General features: G+C 44.8%; 1 protein-coding gene across 1 annotated transcript; it reads left to right on the forward strand.

The window, feature by feature from the left end:
* Positions 1-42: 42 nt before the first annotated feature.
* PROK2 (prokineticin 2) lies at positions 43-7,884 on the forward strand. The gene is made up of 3 exons (XM_019504636.1): positions 43-120; positions 3,163-3,288; positions 7,086-7,884. Exons 1-3 carry the CDS (start codon positions 43-45, stop codon positions 7,209-7,211), a joined length of 330 nt encoding a protein of 109 aa, XP_019360181.1. The 3' UTR covers positions 7,212-7,884.
* The last annotated feature ends 10,087 nt before the right edge of the window (positions 7,885-17,971 follow it).

Consider the following 17,971-nt stretch of genomic DNA (forward strand, 5'->3'; position numbering starts at 1 on the left):
CCCCGCTCCCGGCTCCCGCAGCCCTCGGGCCCGGCCGGCGCGATGCGGAGCCTCCTCCTCGCCCTCGTGCTCGTCCCGCTGCTGCGGCTCGGGGCCGGGGACGCCGCCGTCATCACCGGGGTGAGTCGCGGGAGGCAGCGGGGCTTTGCCCCGGGCTGGGGTCGCCCTGCCCCTCGCCCCCACGCGGGCGCCCAAGGGTGCCGCCCTGTTGCCTCCCAGTTTGTGCAAGAAATGCTGGTGGGAGGTGGAGGCAGGGGTGAGGGAGCGCAGAGCAGGGCAGGGTCCCTGGGGACGCGATGCCTAGAGGCGGAGGCCTGAAACGACCTAGCGTGGCACCCCTGCGGCGTAGGCGAGACACGGGCGGGTGGGGGGAGTGGTGCAATGGTGGATTATAATCATCGGTGGCATTTGTGAAAGGTGCGCTGGTAGGGCTCCGGGGGCAGCTGGCAAATCTGGAAGGGGGTACACACTAAGAAAAAGTTTGGGAACCTCTGTCCTAGGGGAAAGAGCTGGCGATTCCCCTGAAGCGAAGCGTCGACCGCAGCCCCTGCCCTGGGTGTCTGGACCGTAGCACAAGAGCGATGTAGCCACGAGGGTCCGGAAATGATGTGCGAGGTGAGGATTTTGTTGGGCGATCTCTTTTAAACGACCGGCTTCGGGGTTAGGATAAAATTAGACGAGCTTTCGAAGGCAAGACGTTCTTCCTCAGCCCGGGGCACTACTGTCTATTATGACTTCACGCCGATCCCTCGGACAAGAGGACGACCGTCTTACCTTCAAAAGCTTGTCTGGCTTGATGAGGTCGGTGGAAGACTCGAAAGCTTGTCTGACTTTATCCTGACTACATCACTGATTCGATAAAAGAGATCACCCTAAGAAATCCTTGCCTCTCTCTAGGCTCAGAGGGACTCGCATTCGCTTTCGGGATAGAGTCGGGCTTGCTCCGAGGGGCACGTTCCTGGGAGAGGAGCGCCCCTGCCATGAGTGGGCTTCTTGGGGCATAAGGGATTTGGGCACTCACAGGGAGCCCGCGAGGAAGGGTGGATTAGGGCAAGGTACCACCTGTTGAACAAGCATCAGATCACGTCAGTGTGTTCCTCTCCTTTCCAGCACCGCACTTCCCCTAGACAAAAGAATGCACTATACACTTACTAACCATTATAAACCATTCAAAACACATCCCTAGCACCAGCACAAGCAAGCGCCCTAAAATGCTGTGCCAGTTGAAGACCCTTTTGGTGCGAGCACCCTTTTTTGTAACACAAATGACAGGCATAACTGTCTGATGGAGAACTGCAAAGCTACATTTCAGACACTGGAGGAGAGGGGAGTGAGTATGACACGCTGCAGGTTTTGTAATTGTCCTATTGACCGGGCTGCCCATCCAAAGCCATCTGGGACCCCGTCCCTCCTCCCCAAATTTCTTGCCTGATCCCGCACAAGCTTTCTGCCATCTGTCCAAAGGAACGCAGGCATCAATGGTGCTACTGTGGGCTTGTAAGTGTGTCACTGGAGCAGAATTTCCCCGTTAAGGTTTTTTCTTTGTTTGTGGAAGGTTAAAAAGCAAATATTATCTATCTGGGGGGCTTTGGCAGCAGTTTATAGAGCCTTTCCCCATACTTTATAGAGCCGTATTAGTCTTCTGGGTAAATGCTTTATGTATTCGGGCTGATTTAAACCATACAGTCGTGTACTTTGTTAAATACATACTTTAGTCGGAGTGCCACACTTTTTGGCTATGCAGACTGTTTAGTTGCTTAAGCCTCACTCTGAGTTACCAGTTACTAGCGGTACACTCAGTATGCATTTTGATCTGAATTCTGCTTTTTTTTTTTTTTTTTTAAATGGCATACTGTGTACCCAGCCACGTACGGTATAATGGCACATATCAAATCCCAAAGTAAGACCCTCAAATGCTTTTTGTGGTGTGTTTGTTGCACTAGATAATAGTCTGTTTTATATCTATTATGATCTTGTATGCACATTTTTCAGAGTTTGTCTTCTTGATCAGATCCTTTTCTGCTGGTCTCTCTCACTGTCAGACGTATAAACCAAAAATAATAATCCGATTTGGCTTGCCTTTACTATGTGAGCAGGCCCACTGATTTCAGTGGGACTCCTCTCCTGAGTAAGTAGAATATGGTTCTGCCTTGAATGGCTATAATTACAGTCTTCCACTCTTTTTGGTGTAGAGAACACTTCAACAGGAGCAAACCTGTGTGGTAATTAGTTTGTAAACCACAGTGTGCCAGTTGTTCTTAACTTTTTTTTTTTTTCAAAATATGCTAAGTAACACGTAGTTCATCCTGTGTTTAGATGAGCCACAAATATGTCTGAAGCCAGTGTCTGAGATTAACAATGCACATCCCCTCCTCCTCCCACTTGTATTAGCCTCTCTGGATGTGGAACTGTTTTATTCAGCGCCATTCTCTTCAATATTAAAACCCTTTTTAACTGAGACGTAGCTATAGCTAACAATCATAAAATCCTTGATTACACTTGCATTTTATCTTGTTCCATTTGGACTTCTGTAATAAAAGTGTAATACAGTCTTATATTTGGGCAGGCACTCAACCATGAAATAGTAGAATAAGTATCCAGAAGAAAAGAGGTATAAAAATCTTTAAATCCATTTATTAGTTTAACAGCATTAGCTCCTCTTCTAGGCAGGGGGTCTGATTTCTTTGACACACTTGATTCATTTTATACCTTCTCAGCTTCACTTAGGCCTCGATTCAGGAAAGCACATCGGTGCATGTTTTACACCCATCATTGTTCAGGACAGCACAGAGGGATGCTTTCCTGAGCTGGGCAACAGACTACTGCCAATTATAACGTCAGCTATGAATGGATCGGGTGGCTAATTTAGATCCGTCAGCCCAGTCCAACTCCCCGTTTGATCACTGCATGTTTCGATAGGGCTTGACTTTGCAATGTCTGTTCAGCTGAATAGGAGCCAGAGGTGCTGACCTCTCAAGAGCCTGCCTACCACGTTGGTATCAACATTAAGAGGGTCCTTAGAGCCCACAAACTTTCCCAGGTTGCAAAACTTTCCTGTATTGCGCTCCAGCTCTTAGGCATTTGAGAAAGCAGTGGCATTGACTCTTTGGCCAGTGCTTTTGTTTGCGTAGTTGCATTGATTCATGGATGTGTTGGCTTCAGGCTTGCGACAGGGATCTCCAGTGCGGGGGAGGCATGTGCTGCGCCGTGAGCCTCTGGATTCGGAGTTTGCGAATGTGCACACCGATGGGCAGCTTGGGAGAGGAGTGTCATCCCCTGAGTCATAAAGTGAGTATGTGTAATAACGGCAATTTCTCCCGGTACCAAAACTGACAGGGCAGAAAGGAATTGGGATATATTTCAAGTCAAATTGCGTAGAAATCTATACTTACAGGGGTATGGAATGTACCTTGCAATCCTGAGCGCTTTATTTTGTTACACAAATAGCATTAAAGGCTCAATGTATAGAAATATTTTACTGTCAGAATATCTCTGTACAAAACACAAGGTCAAAAGGACCCTATGATTTTTCTTTGCGTTTGAGTTAAGCAACACTTTACAGTTCCAGCATCAAACTTCCCAAACCCGTACTCATGTAAGTCATCTTTGATATCGCTTTATGAGTGAGAAGACTCGTATAAGTTGGAAATAATTAAACAAGTGGCAACGTCAACATACACGAAGACACCTGGCCTATTCATTGGAGCGCTTTCCCTGACGTTTCACATCCATGCCTATGTTCTAAAGATTTAAAGATCCAAAAGACATTAAAAACGTACTGCTAGACCCGAGAAGTGGAAGCCAGCCTTGACATCTCTCATGAAGGGCAGCTTTCTTGAACTTCTGCTCAGGAACATGAGGCTAAATCTCTAGCTCTGCCAGGTTCTTCCAGTCCAAGACGCATTAAAACAACTTGCCATGGTGGTTAAGCTTACTTGCAAATTCCATAATGTGATCTGTACCTTTTCCAAGCACCGTCCACTTCCAAGTGTTCGGCTTTAACTATATATACTGAGCTCAACTTTGTTAGGAAGGATTCGTTTTATCAGGTTGGCACAGCAGAAGTTGACCAAGAATGATTGCACAGCCCTATGTCTGTTTTGAAAGGGATTTTTACCAATTGGTTTGTGACGAGGGTTTGAAAACATGGTGGTTTTTCAAGCTGCACACAGGAAAATGTGTGACCTAAGAGCAGTCGGGCATGAAGGACTGTAATTTATGGATTTGTAAGTACAAAACAAGTTAGTTGCACTTCCATTTGTTTGCAGGCACCACTTGTCAGCTGTGTGTCTGCAGTTCCTTTCCTGACTGCTTCACGCTGACTAAAAATATACCCTGAAATCTTCTACTGAGATGTTAGGCATTTTTTTTATGCGTGCTATCTAAGGTGACATATATCTTCTTTAAGAACCTGTTTCAGTTACAGCCTCCATGTAAATGAAAAGTAGCTCCTGGTTGTCCTAGGAGCTCCTTGTTGCAGTGCAGTAATTTATACTGTCCGCCATACTCTTCAGCTGGCTGCACATGGCGTCACAATTAACAAAGACATTTATGATCGGGGTCATTGAAGTTTACAACTTCCACATGGCTAATTTTAAACTCACTCTGCCCTTGTCCTTGTGAGGTAGAGCACTGCCTTCCTGTACTTTGTGAAATTAAATATTTTCAGGAATAAAGTGGAAGGTTTGCTCTATTTTTCTTTCCTTTTAAATATTTTGTGCATGGGGGTTGAGAGCCCGGTACTGCTGAATGCTGAAACCTTTCATTTATCTACAGGTCAGGTACAAAGCAGACACCATCAATTCATGCTTTCCCCACACTGCTGTGCCAATGAATTTAAACTCTCTCTTCAAAGGCTACGCTAAATTGAAAGGCAATTTAGTCTCCATGGAAGATTAGTCTTGTGCTCACTAGGGCGGAGACTATCACCTATGTTAAATCACACGTGGTGAGTGTGTATGGTGGACTCCGAGAGTTAGCAGCTGAACTGAAACAGAGGCATTTGGGCTATTGCTGAAAACGGGGGTTAAATGTGGCCCCTGAGCTTCTGTCCATGGCACTGATGTGGATCAATGTGACCTTCTCATAGTCATCAGTGTGTTTATCCTCCCACTAGCCCTGTGGGAGAGGATCTCACTATTTATTCCCACTTTCCAGATGGGAAACTGAGGCACAGGTTCACCCAAAGTCACACAGGAGCTCCCCTCTCCCAGCACGGATGCAGGACCCTTCTGGATGTGGCTGCTGGTTTCTGCATCCTAGTCTCCTCTCTAACCATCAGACAGTGTTATTTAAAACACCTATTTGTTTGTGTTTCAAGAGATGACATGTAGCTAGCATACATGATTAAATCCTAATTAAATGATTAGGAGGACAGGGATACGCAAGCTGACAAGCATGGCGTTCTGGTGGTGAATATTCAGATATTTCTGTAGGTGCTGCATACCACACTATTAAACATAGGGTAGTCAACTGTTGGGAGGAGGAATATGTGCAACAGTGGCCTTATATGTTCCAGATTTAGGGTCGAGTCCTTGTAGGTACTTGAGCAAAGGATGTAGTTTGCTTTCTGTCGCCTTTCTGCTCTTTGGTTCCCGATACACTAGGCATTAGACAAAAGTTACAGCAGCCTCAGTGCTGTTCTAGTTTGCAGCAGCTTGAAAAATCCCAGCACGTTCAAGCACAGATTTCTTTGACTACCCTTCTTTCCACCCTGCCGTGCTCTCAGCCCAGCACCAGCACTGGAGGGGGCAGGAGCAGAGATGCAGGAGGACCTGCCCAGAGCTGGTGCGGCTGCTCTCTGAAGCGACGCAAGGGAAAGGTCTGCTGAGGTTCCCCTCGCTTCAATGTAGAAATATTTGATTCTGGTTGTGGTTTACTCCTATTCCCAAAGTTTATTTAGCTACTTCTTCAGTGTGAAAACATTGATTTCTTTTTAAAGGGCAAAATGATGGAACTGTGTTTCCTGCCAGCGATCTCAAACCTGCCTGTGCATCTCAAACGACGCGCCCCAAATTAGTGAATGCTTTTGACCTTAATCTCTGCGTCCTCCATCTGTTAAAGGGGGGAGCTCACCTTGCAAAGGTGTTGTGTTTTGCTCAGATACTACCGTGACAAGCACCGAGGAAGAGTTCATGAGCAAATTTAACATTTTGTCATCAAAGAGGCTGGATAACGTGCAGTAAATCACACTTTGGGCATGTATTAAATAGGGAGGTGAAAGGAAAATGCTGAAGAGCTGCTCAGTAAGTAAGAGCCCCATCCTAGGAGCAGGAGACAGGGGCTCTGTGCAGAAATAGTATGACTGCATAAGCAAAAGCTGTGTCAATAAAGTAGCCTAGCACAGTTTTCATTTGTGGACCCCTAAAAAATGTTGGATGGAAGTGTGGACCCCTTTGGAAATTTGAAGTGGGGGTACAGACCCATCTGAATTATGTGTGGGTGTTCCTGTACTTTTGATTGATCATAGTCATCTTTCGGGGACCCCTTACACATAGCCTGCAGACCCCCGGGGGTCTGTGGACAACCAGTTGAAAAGCTACTGGCCTAGCAGAACCAAAGTAAGGCTGCATAGCATTCCCTTAACATTGCTTTTTTGGCTGCATTATACACCAACAAGAAAACAGTCTGGCTGGAAATAAAGTGCGTGAGTGCATGCCTGTGCAAAGGTAGTTATTCATCCAGTGTTGAATTCCCCCAGCCCAATTCAGAATCACAGGATCTTTAAGGCCCATAGGGCATCATGGAAGCCACAAGTTGCTGCTATCTGCATTGCACAGGAGGCACGGTTGTCTTCTCTGTGTGTGATCCTCATGTTTGTAGTTATGCAAGCCTTGCAGATGCATTAGGAAGGCAGCATGGTACAGAGGCACAAAACCATCACCACTCTGTGCTGATGCCATTTACAGTAAAGAAAGAAAAATAGAAGCCTGATGATGAAAGCTGATGCATTTTTTTCAATTTGTATTTAGACGATTGGAGAAGAAGGTGACCCTGTATCACTGCCACAGTTTCACATAACACTGCATGCCACTGCTGCCTGCTTTTTCCCCTCTGCTTCTGACATTTTCAATGTTTGCTTCCAGATCCCATTTTTCGGGAGGAGGATGCATCACACCTGTCCGTGTCTGCCTAACTTGGCCTGCGTGCGGATATCTCCGAGCAGATTCAAATGTTTACCAGAGTTCAGAAATGAAGACGTCTTCTTTTAGCAGGAACCGTTCTTAGTGGCCATTTGATGTACTATTTATTTCTCTTGTTATTGTGATGAACAAGCTATTTGCCAGAGAAAAATCTCTAGCATACTTTTGCACCTCGTAAACATTAAAAACAAACACTGAGGTACTGTATTATAGCAGGCAAGATTTTGAAAAGGACCTTGTCACTTGAAAAATCTTGGCCAATCTTTTTATACTACAGTAAAATTGATTTCAACAATGGAAGGTAATACTGGAAAATAAATTTAGGCATAAAACAAATAGCAAAAGAATGGTATTTAGGTTTCTTTTGGGTACCTTTATAATTATAACAGTACTTGTAGGTTAGTAGCATCAGTACGTTAAAAGTTTAACCAATATCTGTAGTCTTTACATGTTTTAAAAGTGGCACATTAAACCAAAGCATTTAAGCATAAAAAGTGTTGAAAGATTCTATGTTGCTTTAATATTTAAAAAGAGAAATGAGTTCTTGTAAATTTTTTCTGGCACAAAGTGAGCTGCTTATTTGAAACCATGTATTGAAATGCAGTTTATATTTCAAATGAACCCCTAAAGTATATTGTAATGCTCTGCCTGACTTCTTGTCATGTATATGTATTAAGATTGCTGTGACAAAATTCTGTATCAGAATAATGGCAGTATATCATCTATTTTAATATTATATCATTATTTTTGTCACCATGGTCTTCAATTTTTATTCCATGTAAACTGTTACTACATATGTGGGCACAGCTCCCTGAAGTTTTGTAAAAGGTTTTGCACCTTTATATATCTTGAACAAAACTCAACCCTTCCCAATACAAGTTTCCTGCACAGAGCTCCATTCTTAGGTGAAGTGACTTGAATGCTGTGGAATTTTCCTGTAGCTAACATCAAGGTTTTTTCTAGGCACGGCGCAAAGGATCAACACAACAAGCATGTCAAGTGTATGGTGTGTGTGATTTTTAGGAAATACCGTCTAACTTCGTAGGTCCTTGCCAGTCTCCAAGGTAAGGATTCCAATGGTTTGTGTGAATTTCACATGCTTTTTTTGCCACCAGCCATGTCAACATACATAGAAAGAGGAAAAATGGAACCATTCATCTTCCAACAATCAGTGGCTTTTCTGATCTGGCACTTTTAAGGCAAGGTAGTGGAGTTGCATTATGGTAAATCAGGGGATGGGAAAAATCAAGGATGGGAAATATTCCATCACATTTAGTAGCTACCTTTGAGGGCACCGAATACTCTCAGCTCTCATTGTGTTTCAACGTACAATAGGTGTGTAAGTAATCATGAAGAACACAACTGCCATTATGCAACTACTTTCAAAGTGAGTGATTTCCCATCTTGGGGAAAGAAGAAATACCTGCCTATGATAAGCCCCATGATATAGAAGAGCAATTTATAGTTGTGGGTCTCTGAGAAAGAACAAGACCTAGACCTGTGTAAGCCTTTCACATAAGCGATAAGGAGTAAAACTACTTCTGAAAAATGGTTGACCTATGAACTGTACTTTGTAAATTCTTTGCAGACAGGCAACCCATCCCTATGCCATAGCTCAGACTGTTTTATAGGGAAAGGAGAAACGCACACCTTCCTTACTGCATGTCCTCTGTGCCAGCTGAGAAAAACAAGGTTTGGAGACAACTTAGTAAATGAGGGGATTGAGACCGATGCATCAACTAGCGTTACTTTACCTTTCTCTGCAAAACTGAGACAGGCAAACCCAGAAGGTGGAAAAGCCTCGCACTGTAGTAAACCACAATCAGATGCCTCTAAGACATCTGCTGCAAAGGAGTAGTCATAATTAACTAACTGCCACCACATGCCCAGCACCAAGGCACTGTGGTCAAACAGTTGGTGCGTACTAGATTGTAGAAACGGAGCGAGTGGCAAGAATCTGTTCTCTTTATTGCCACTGCTGAGTTGGTGGACAGAAATAAAATGGGAAAGAAAGGGCCTGGAGGCCATTCATTCAGAAGCTCTGCATTAAGCGGGGCTGTTGCCTCAAACACAGCTCTGGCTAAAGTTTGTCTTCCAACAGTTAGATACCACAAAAGCATGATGTTAGCAGGAGCCAGAACCCAGCAGGGCTCACTGATGACTTTGGCTGGGGATATCATTGGATAGCATCAGCTGTTTTTGTAACTCACTCTCTCCACCTCTGAAGCAAGGGGCCTGATTCTTCACAATCTCTGGGTGTCAAATGCTACCAAATCAAATGGGGATGTCACACCTATTTTGTGGTGCAGGCAGGAATGCCTGCACAAAGCGGACGAGAGCCAGACCTGGCACTTCTGAGGATTTTCATTTTGCAAGATGATGTTCAGCACTGATTCCTTCTAGGCTGAATTCTCTTACGGGGAGTTTTGTTGCACTGTACGTTAGGAGCCAGACTTTCACCTCTGTTTTTTTTTTTTCCTTTAATGGGCCTGGATCCAACTGGTGTAAAGTCTAGCTCCATTCAAGCAAGTCGAATGGCTAGGACCTCAGATCAGAAACAATTCCCTCCCTCTAAAGTGAGCTCGAAAGGCCAACAGATGGATGTGCTCGGTCAGAATGGTTCCCCTTAGCTTCTTAAAAGCCAAGGCCAGTTACCACGTGCTGAGGAGTTGCCCCTGAGACTACAAATGAGAGCCGTGTCCAGGACTTAGGGACGTAATTCCCTTTGCACTTATTCCAGTTTTGGCTTGGGTGTGATTTCAATAGAATTTCTCTTAGCTGACACTTGAAGGGGCTCAGGCTCTTGTGGCCAGACATCTACTGCAGCATTAGCCGCTGCACATATCCCGTCAGCCTCACTCGGTTTTTTCTTGCTGAGCTATGCCAGCATGCTCAGAGCTATGAATACATACAAGGAGACTGAGGGCCTGCTTCTCATCTCATGCTGGCATTAATCAGAAGTAACTCCCCAGGAACCAATAATCCTGTCTGCTATCAGTGGAAGTGAGTGGACAGTTCTATCTGATGACCTGCCATACAGAACTCCTAGGAGATTTTATTATACAGGAGCAGAGCAATTTTGCAGTTCTAATTTATACCAATTACCTTATAATGGGGTTAGACATTTATATGGGTAATGAGAACATCCACAGTTGCATTAAATAAGATTTTAGGAAATATACAAGGGATCTAAATGTTCATGTTTCATAGACAACCAGTGATGGATGGTGGGGCTTGGACAGTGCTCCTTCCTTATGAAGGCTACTCCTTCATTGTCTGCTACTGGATTTCTGGCATGTTATTCTGAAACATCCAGTTCTGACCACTCTCAGGGCGGGATACAGGACTGGATGAACCAGGACTGGATGAACTGCTGGAACAGTCTGGTTCATCCATTGAACCCCTGGATGATCCGCTGGAACAATGACTTCTATGTTCCCATTTACTCCCTTTGCATTACTAGCACTAGATCTGCTCTTCCTTATACTCACTTGACGCATTACTTCATTTATTTTCTAGGAAGATTTAGTGTATTCTTGCCCAAGTCTTGCCAATTTTCTACCGTAAACCACTATCCTTCACACCCATCTCGGTGAAGATTTCCTGCACGGAAAGTCCCTTCCGTTCCCATCTGCGGTGTAAAAAGCAAAGCAAACAAACAAAAGCCAACCTTTAAATTCTTTAGTATTGCTTCATTTGATGCCAGCGATAATAGGTGAATGAGTGTCCGAAAGAAGGTTGCTGGCTACATGCTCTCGCCAGGTTATTCTTTGAGCCAGATGCTTTTTTTAACTTGAGAGATGTATCGGAGCATACTCAGCAACAATGATAGAAAAGTTGGTGACCAGATCCAAGCCAGCTCTGCTATGAAATGTTTTCTTCAAACTTTTATGCTACACTATTTGCCTTGACATGATATTGGGCATTGTGCCTGGACAGAGTGTCCCTGTCTTCTGTTTTGAAATATAATTTTGTCACTGAGCCTTTGTGTGGTTTTAAGACATGGGAAAAGCATTCATTGAGACACAAAAGGGATGAAAAAAAAACCCCAACCTCTTTGTTATAGATTGTTTCCAGGCCTGGCTTCTTATAAAATCCATGTGGTCTGTTTATTTTATACTTCCAGGGCTTGGCCTTCATTAACATAGCTGGAAAATAAATGGAATTTACTGCTCCTGTTTGAACTTTGTGGTTTGACTTTCATCATAATATCAATGATAGACTTGGAAGGAGATTTAGGGCCTTGTTAGACATTACTTTTGGTGGCTCCTGGGGTTCTTAACCCCTCGACTGTCCACACATTGACATCTGGAACTAATTTTAAGCACACTTTAGGTGGCTTAAAGTTACGCCACTCCAAGGCAGGTTTCTCTCTGATCTGTGTTACCCAGCTTGATGTGTGAACACTCCCCACAAATGAGCCACCCAAGTTGCAGTCCTCCAGCATCCCAGGATGCAGTGTCCCCTCCTGACCCCCTGTTCTGTGTGGAAAATTTTACAACCCCTGAACTCTGCTGCCCCAGGGGGTGATTTGACACCAAGCCAACTCCCCCTCCTGCCTCTGAGGGTATGATCTTCCCACCCTTAGGGGTGCAAACAGCCTGCTGAGTACATGCCTGCTAGCCAGATCACGGGGCACAGATAGGTCTAGGAATGGGATCTGGGTTGGGGGAAGGAAGGGGGCTGGAGCTGGTTCCCATGGACTGAAGCTTTATTCCTGGTAGCTCCCCCAAAAGTGCCTCGCCACTCCCAGCTGCCATGACCAACACCCCTCACACCCCAATCCCAAATCCGAATTTATTAAAATGTGAGACCTTCTTTAATTTACTTCCTCTTTCTTTATTTTTTAATTCTTTTTTTCTTACTTGTTTTTATTTTACCCTTCAGTGGCTGACTTCTTGCATTTCACCATCCTTCCCCCACCTCCATTTCCTTTCTACCTCCCATTTCATTACCCGCCCTATCCCATTAACTCTCCACCTCCCAGCTTCATGTTCCTGCCCCCTCGCAACCTCTCTCTCACATTCGGTGGTGGATTTCAAGGCAATGAAACTTAAAGAATTTACAAAGCTGGGCCTAGAAATGCAAGTAGGGGATAAAAGCAAAACTGTGGTTAAGCCATGTGACATGACAGAAATACACGTGGAAAACAAAAAACATAGAAAGTATCAAGCCTGAGAGAATACAGAACTGGGATGGGGAGTTCTTGAGAAACAAGAATAAAACTCCTGCGAACATGGAAACGTAGAGCTGATACGATGTTTTGGAAAATGCCATGTTTTGCTTGGGAAATATAGTAAAAACCCTGGTATCTGGCACGAGTGGAGAATTGGGGGTGCCGGTAATGTAAAAAATGCCGGTTACCTGAGGGCATGGGGTTTTCACCGGGACGTAGAGCGAGGGTGGGAGGGTGGTGGCAGCCACATGCAGAGAGGTGGCAGCACAACGTGGTGGCGGTGGTTGCTGCGTGCAAGCTTTCCCCCCATCATGTCCGGCCAGCTCGCTGGAGATTCTAGTTGCTAGAAATGCCAGTTAGTAAAATCTCAGATAGCAGGGATTTTACTGTACCTGCACAGTGTACTAACTACAGAACCACAGAACTTTTTAATTGGACTTTTTTGTAGAGCTTGGTCTTTTTAAAAAAGTAAACTTTGGCTAGTAATTAAGTGACAATGCATATTAGCATGTTTAGTATGATAAGGCAAACAGCATAAAGAAGGAGAACAGGTTAGTACAAGTGAGGGGTTTCTTTTTTTGAGACTAGAAACTTTGGGCATTTTTACTTGTGCTCAAGGACCCAGTGCCGGGTGCTTTAATTAGCGAGCCATGCTAATTGGAAACTCCTGCGTGTCACATGTCTCAGTGTCCCCACACAGAAAAAATGGCAGCGGGGCACTTTGAACTAAAGCTTATCAGACATGTTTAATTTCAAAGTGCCCCGCCAGCATTTTTTCAGCACTGGGACACATGAGGATGCTGATAGACGTGGCGTGGAAAGCTGCCGGACTGCATCAGTTTCCGTGCTCCAGCAGACTTGATTAACCAAGTCTGGTCCAACGCGCTGGCTTTCCAGTGTGTCGGCGCAGGCTGCCTGCACATCTGTAGGAGCCCTTTGATTTAAAGTTCATCCTGGCACATGGTAGGAAGCTTATTGGGAGATGTGGCCAAATAGCACATTTTCTGTTTAGCCACCTTTTCACTGGCGGGAGCACTTGCTGAACAAGGAAATACCATATTTTCTCACATACACCACACACTTTTTTCCACAGGAATCAGTCCCCCCCAAATTAGGATGCATGTTTTACACAGGGTAGTTGTTTTCTTTGCTGAAAAGACAAGCAAGTCTGTGTAGCTCCCAAGATGGCAGAGTCTGTGTTAACTTTCCGACAACCATGGCTATTGTCTGAGCACTGTAGCTTGTGCTTAAAGCAGCGAGTGCGCTGCTGGTAGTATCTTGATGTGGCCTGTGATGTGGAAACAACACTTTATTTACAGGAATTTATATAAAGAACTACAAACAGTAATGGCCTAGCAATCTTGCAAGCGTCTTGAGCCTAGCCTTGTATAACACAAGTCCTCCTGGAAACAGAGTGGCATCCCAGAGACTGTCTGGGTATGGCAGCTGACACCTACAACTTCTGTGTTGCTAGGACTTACTGTATGTCACACAGTCAGCCATGACTCTGGAAACATCTTTTTATTCTCCATTCTGCCTTCCAAAACACAAGGTGTGTGGGGATTTTTTGATAGCATGTTTTATATGAGAAGGTATGGCATATAACAGTAAGCCCCCTGGATAGAGACTTAAGGACCTGAGCTCTTTGCTGCTGAAAAAGAGAGAAACCAGCTCGGGCCAGCTTCATTTGCATTTTCTTACCCATAATTCTTCAAAGAGCATTTATGTCATTTTGTAGCATCAAATGTTATTAAGATCTGACTGTATCGGTAATGCTAAACAATTGCCTTTTTTGAATAACAAACAGGCACAAGAATGGAGCCAAATATGCCCTCGGCGAGAGTTCGCTCTAATCAGAGCCCCAGTCCGGGTACAGCTGGTAATGGATCGAGGACTGCAGAGGAGAGCAGTGTCTTCTTGTGATAAGCCTGTCCAAGGACCTGGTTTCCTAGCTGAAGAACCAACATCTTGAAGAAGGAATCTGTAACCAGAGACATAGGACTGGATGGGACCTGGGACACAGAGGTAACTTTTTAAAGAGGTGAAGTAGGCTGGTATTGGGGGTGATAGAAGGGCTCTGTCTCCTACTGGCAAGGAGTTGGTTTGGGGATCTAGTGATAGAGTTTATTCCTCAACTGAAGAACCAATGTTGGTTGTCCAAAAAGGACACTGAGATATTGTAGTCTCGAAATATCAAACCTTGGTACAAGAATTTTACCATTCCCAAAATTCATTATGAAATTAATTAGAAATATATGCCTGTTCTCTACCAGACATATCTCTAGCATATTGGGGGCTTTCTTAATATACATCATAAAGCAGCACAACGCTAATTAGCCTTGTTGGCACTGTGAGCCAACAAGGTTTCATAAGTTCAAACAATGTATGAATATCAACAAGTATGGCTGCCAGCTAAAGCTCTTGTTCACAGCCCCGGTAGGATCACAATTTCTTACTGAAAGGATGGATGTTCAAAAGAAGCAAAAGGTGCCAAGAGTCTCTTGATGTAAACAAGCTGTCTCATTGCGACAATGGGTGACATTTTCCAGAAGTTAGGAAATGCTAGCAGGGGTGGCAGGACTCTGCAAAGACAGAGACAGAAGGATTTTGACAATTGCAAAATCCCAGTGCATTTCACAAGCACGCAGAAATACGCTGCCAAACTAGTGTGGTTAGAAATGTCGTCATAAATCAGCAGTTATGGATCCAGGAAAGTTGAAGATTTCAACAAACATCAAAGGCAGAGTGAATCACCTATTCCATGTCAATGGGAGTTTTGAGAGCATGCAAGAATTAGATCAATAACAGAACGCAATCAAAACAAATTAGGGGTCAGATTTACTGATGTGCTTCAGCTGCTTTGAATCACTAGAATACAGCTGTGGTGTGGTGGGAAAGCTGGCCTCAGGCTTGAATGTGGTTTGAATTGTGAAAGTGCACAAATTAACTATTAATTACTAATGCCTGTTGTGGCTGGAGAGAGTGTGCGCTTAAATGTAGCCATGGCAGGGCAGGGCCCTTAGTTTACAGGTAAATCCCAGAGATGGTGTTTGGTGACAGTGCAGCTCCAATGGGAGTGTTGAAGCTCTGTTTTGAAGTGCATTCTGGGCCCAGACTCCACGTGCAGTCATGTGTGGGTCAATTCAGACACACTAGACGTGTCTACACGTGCACTTTACTGCAGAGTAGACTAATTAGCTCCAAAGTAAAGCATCACAGTCTATGCATGTGCCAGTATTAGGGCACAGTAAATTAATTAACTCTGCCATAAGATAGTATTGTCAGGGACAGTAATCTATGGTTAGCACTACAGATGAAAGGGACTTGGGGGTCATGATTGACCACAAGATGAACATGAGCCTTCAATGCGACGCTGCGGCTAGTAAAGTGAACAAAATGCTGGCTTGCATCCATAGATGCTTCTCAAGCAGATCCCGGGACGTAATTCTCCCGTTGTACTCGGCCTTGGTGAGGCCGCAGCTGGAGTACTGCGTCCAGTTTTGGGCTCCACAATTCAAAAAGGATGTGGAGAAGCTTGAGAGAGTCCAGAAAAGAGCCACGCACATAATCAGAGGTCAGGAAAACAGACCTTATGACGACAGGCTGAGAGCCATGGGGCTCTTTAGCCTGGAAAAGCGCAGGCTCAGGGGTGATATGATGGCCACCTATAAGTTTATCAGGGGTGCTCATCAGGATCTGGGGGAACGTCTGTTCACCAGAGCCCCCCAAGGGATGACAAGATCAAACAGTCACAAACTCCGCCGTGACTGATTCAGGCTGGACGTAAGAAAGAATTTCTTCACTGTCCAAGCCCCCAAGGTTTGGAACAGACTACCACCGGAGGCGGTTCAAGCACCCACTTTGAATGTCTTCAAGACACATTTGGATGCTTATCTTGCTGGGATCCTATGATCCCTGCTGACTTCCTGCCCCTGGGGCAGGGGGCTGGACTCAGTGATCCTCCAGGGTCCCTTCCAGCTCAAATGTCTATGAAATCTATGAAATCTTATGGCAGAATCATTAAGTGCAATTAAATGCATATGTAGATGGTGACTGCTGGGCACAAATTGTTCCCAGTCAGCCCAGCCAGCTGCAGGCTAGACCCCCAGCTCCTGTCAGCCCCTCCACCACAACCTGGAGCCCAGGGCTGACCACTGGGCTGCTCCACCCCTGCTCAAATTGCTGTAGTCCCAGGTGCACATGTAGACGCTGCGCTCAGGAGCATTTGACTCTGGGTTAAACTGCTCTGGAGTTTATTGAGTCATATTAATTTCATGTGTAGATGCACCCACTGAGAGCGCAGACTTCAGTTACACTTTAGCAAAGAAGGAGTTGCAAAATCAGGGAGCTTGCAAAAGAGGCAGAATCTTAAATCTGGACATGAAGTTATGAAAGCTTCTGAACACAGAAGTGGGAAGTTTCCTTCCCCAGGGGGGAATCCAAGATCACAGCCTGAATGGGGTAGGCACTGCTAGACTCTGCCACTCTGATTCTCAGTGTTCAGTCATTCAGCATTGCTTTTCAAACTAAAGCACCCTTAATAGAAAGGCAGTGATGGTTGGTTTTCTTGCTGGTTCCAGACTGACCACTAGGAGAGCTGAGGAAGTCTTGGGTCTTTTACGTAACAAGCATAATGTGTTTTTTTAAAAAATAACTATGGGAACCTTATGGGCTGTAAATAACTAATTTTTACTGAGCAGACACAATATGCAAGTCCTGACTGCTTCTGAAGACGTACATTGCTGCTCTGGTTGGGTTTTGGCAGCTTTTATAAGAGCGGTTCTCAACTCTTAAGCTCAGGGCAGTCCTTGATCGTCTCAGGGCGGCCTTCAGAAAATGCTAGCTCTTAGTTTTCCCCAGTTTCTTGGTTACAGAAAAATACTAGAGCAATGTTTCTGTCGCAGAGAATTCAGAAAGCCCGCAACAGGTCAGAATGCTTTTGGATTCCTATTTGAAATCTCAGTTTATCCTGTGAATCCTCTGTAGGGGTTTAAGCACCTAACTGTGCTAATATTGTGCAACGTCCTTAACAGTATCTCGCAGCACCCTGCTTGATAGTTGCAGTTCTCAAACAAAGGACACAGTAGGGAGGTCACTTACTATTTTAAAGGGAGCATTGATCCAAAATCCTTTGAAGTTGGTGAAAAACTCCCCCAGCCTCCAGTGTAAGGATATGGATCCAGGTTCCTTTTTTTAATTATTATTTCTAATACCATAGGGCCCAGACATCCCAATCAAGATTGAAGGTCCTTTGTACTTGGTGTGGTACAAATGAAGAGTGAGGCACTAATCCTTGTTCAAAGAGTTTGAAATCTAAATAGAGGGAGAAAAGAGTCTGGGAGAGATTTTGAGGCAATATGTAGCATAGATACTGGGGATGCAGCTGAGCTATTAGATGATCCAATCGAACTCAGAGCCAAAGAGGAATTCCTGGGGTCTTCCCCTTATTTTAGAAGTACTGAGTGGCTGTGTTTCCAGCACTTCCCTGCAGCCTCACAGATCTGAGTCAGGAAGATTTTAAGTGACATTCATCCCAAGTTTGTCCTTTCTGAGTTTCCTCCCACTGCTCTTAAGCGTGACTCTGCCTTCTCCCTGCCATTCACACTCACATCCTCTCCCTTTAGTCACGTATCAGGCTTGCGGCAGGTCTTTC

Source organism: Gavialis gangeticus, unplaced genomic scaffold (assembly GCF_001723915.1).
Source record: "Gavialis gangeticus isolate Ggan-Ray unplaced genomic scaffold, GavGan_comp1, whole genome shotgun sequence".
Taxonomy (NCBI): domain Eukaryota; kingdom Metazoa; phylum Chordata; order Crocodylia; family Gavialidae; genus Gavialis; species Gavialis gangeticus.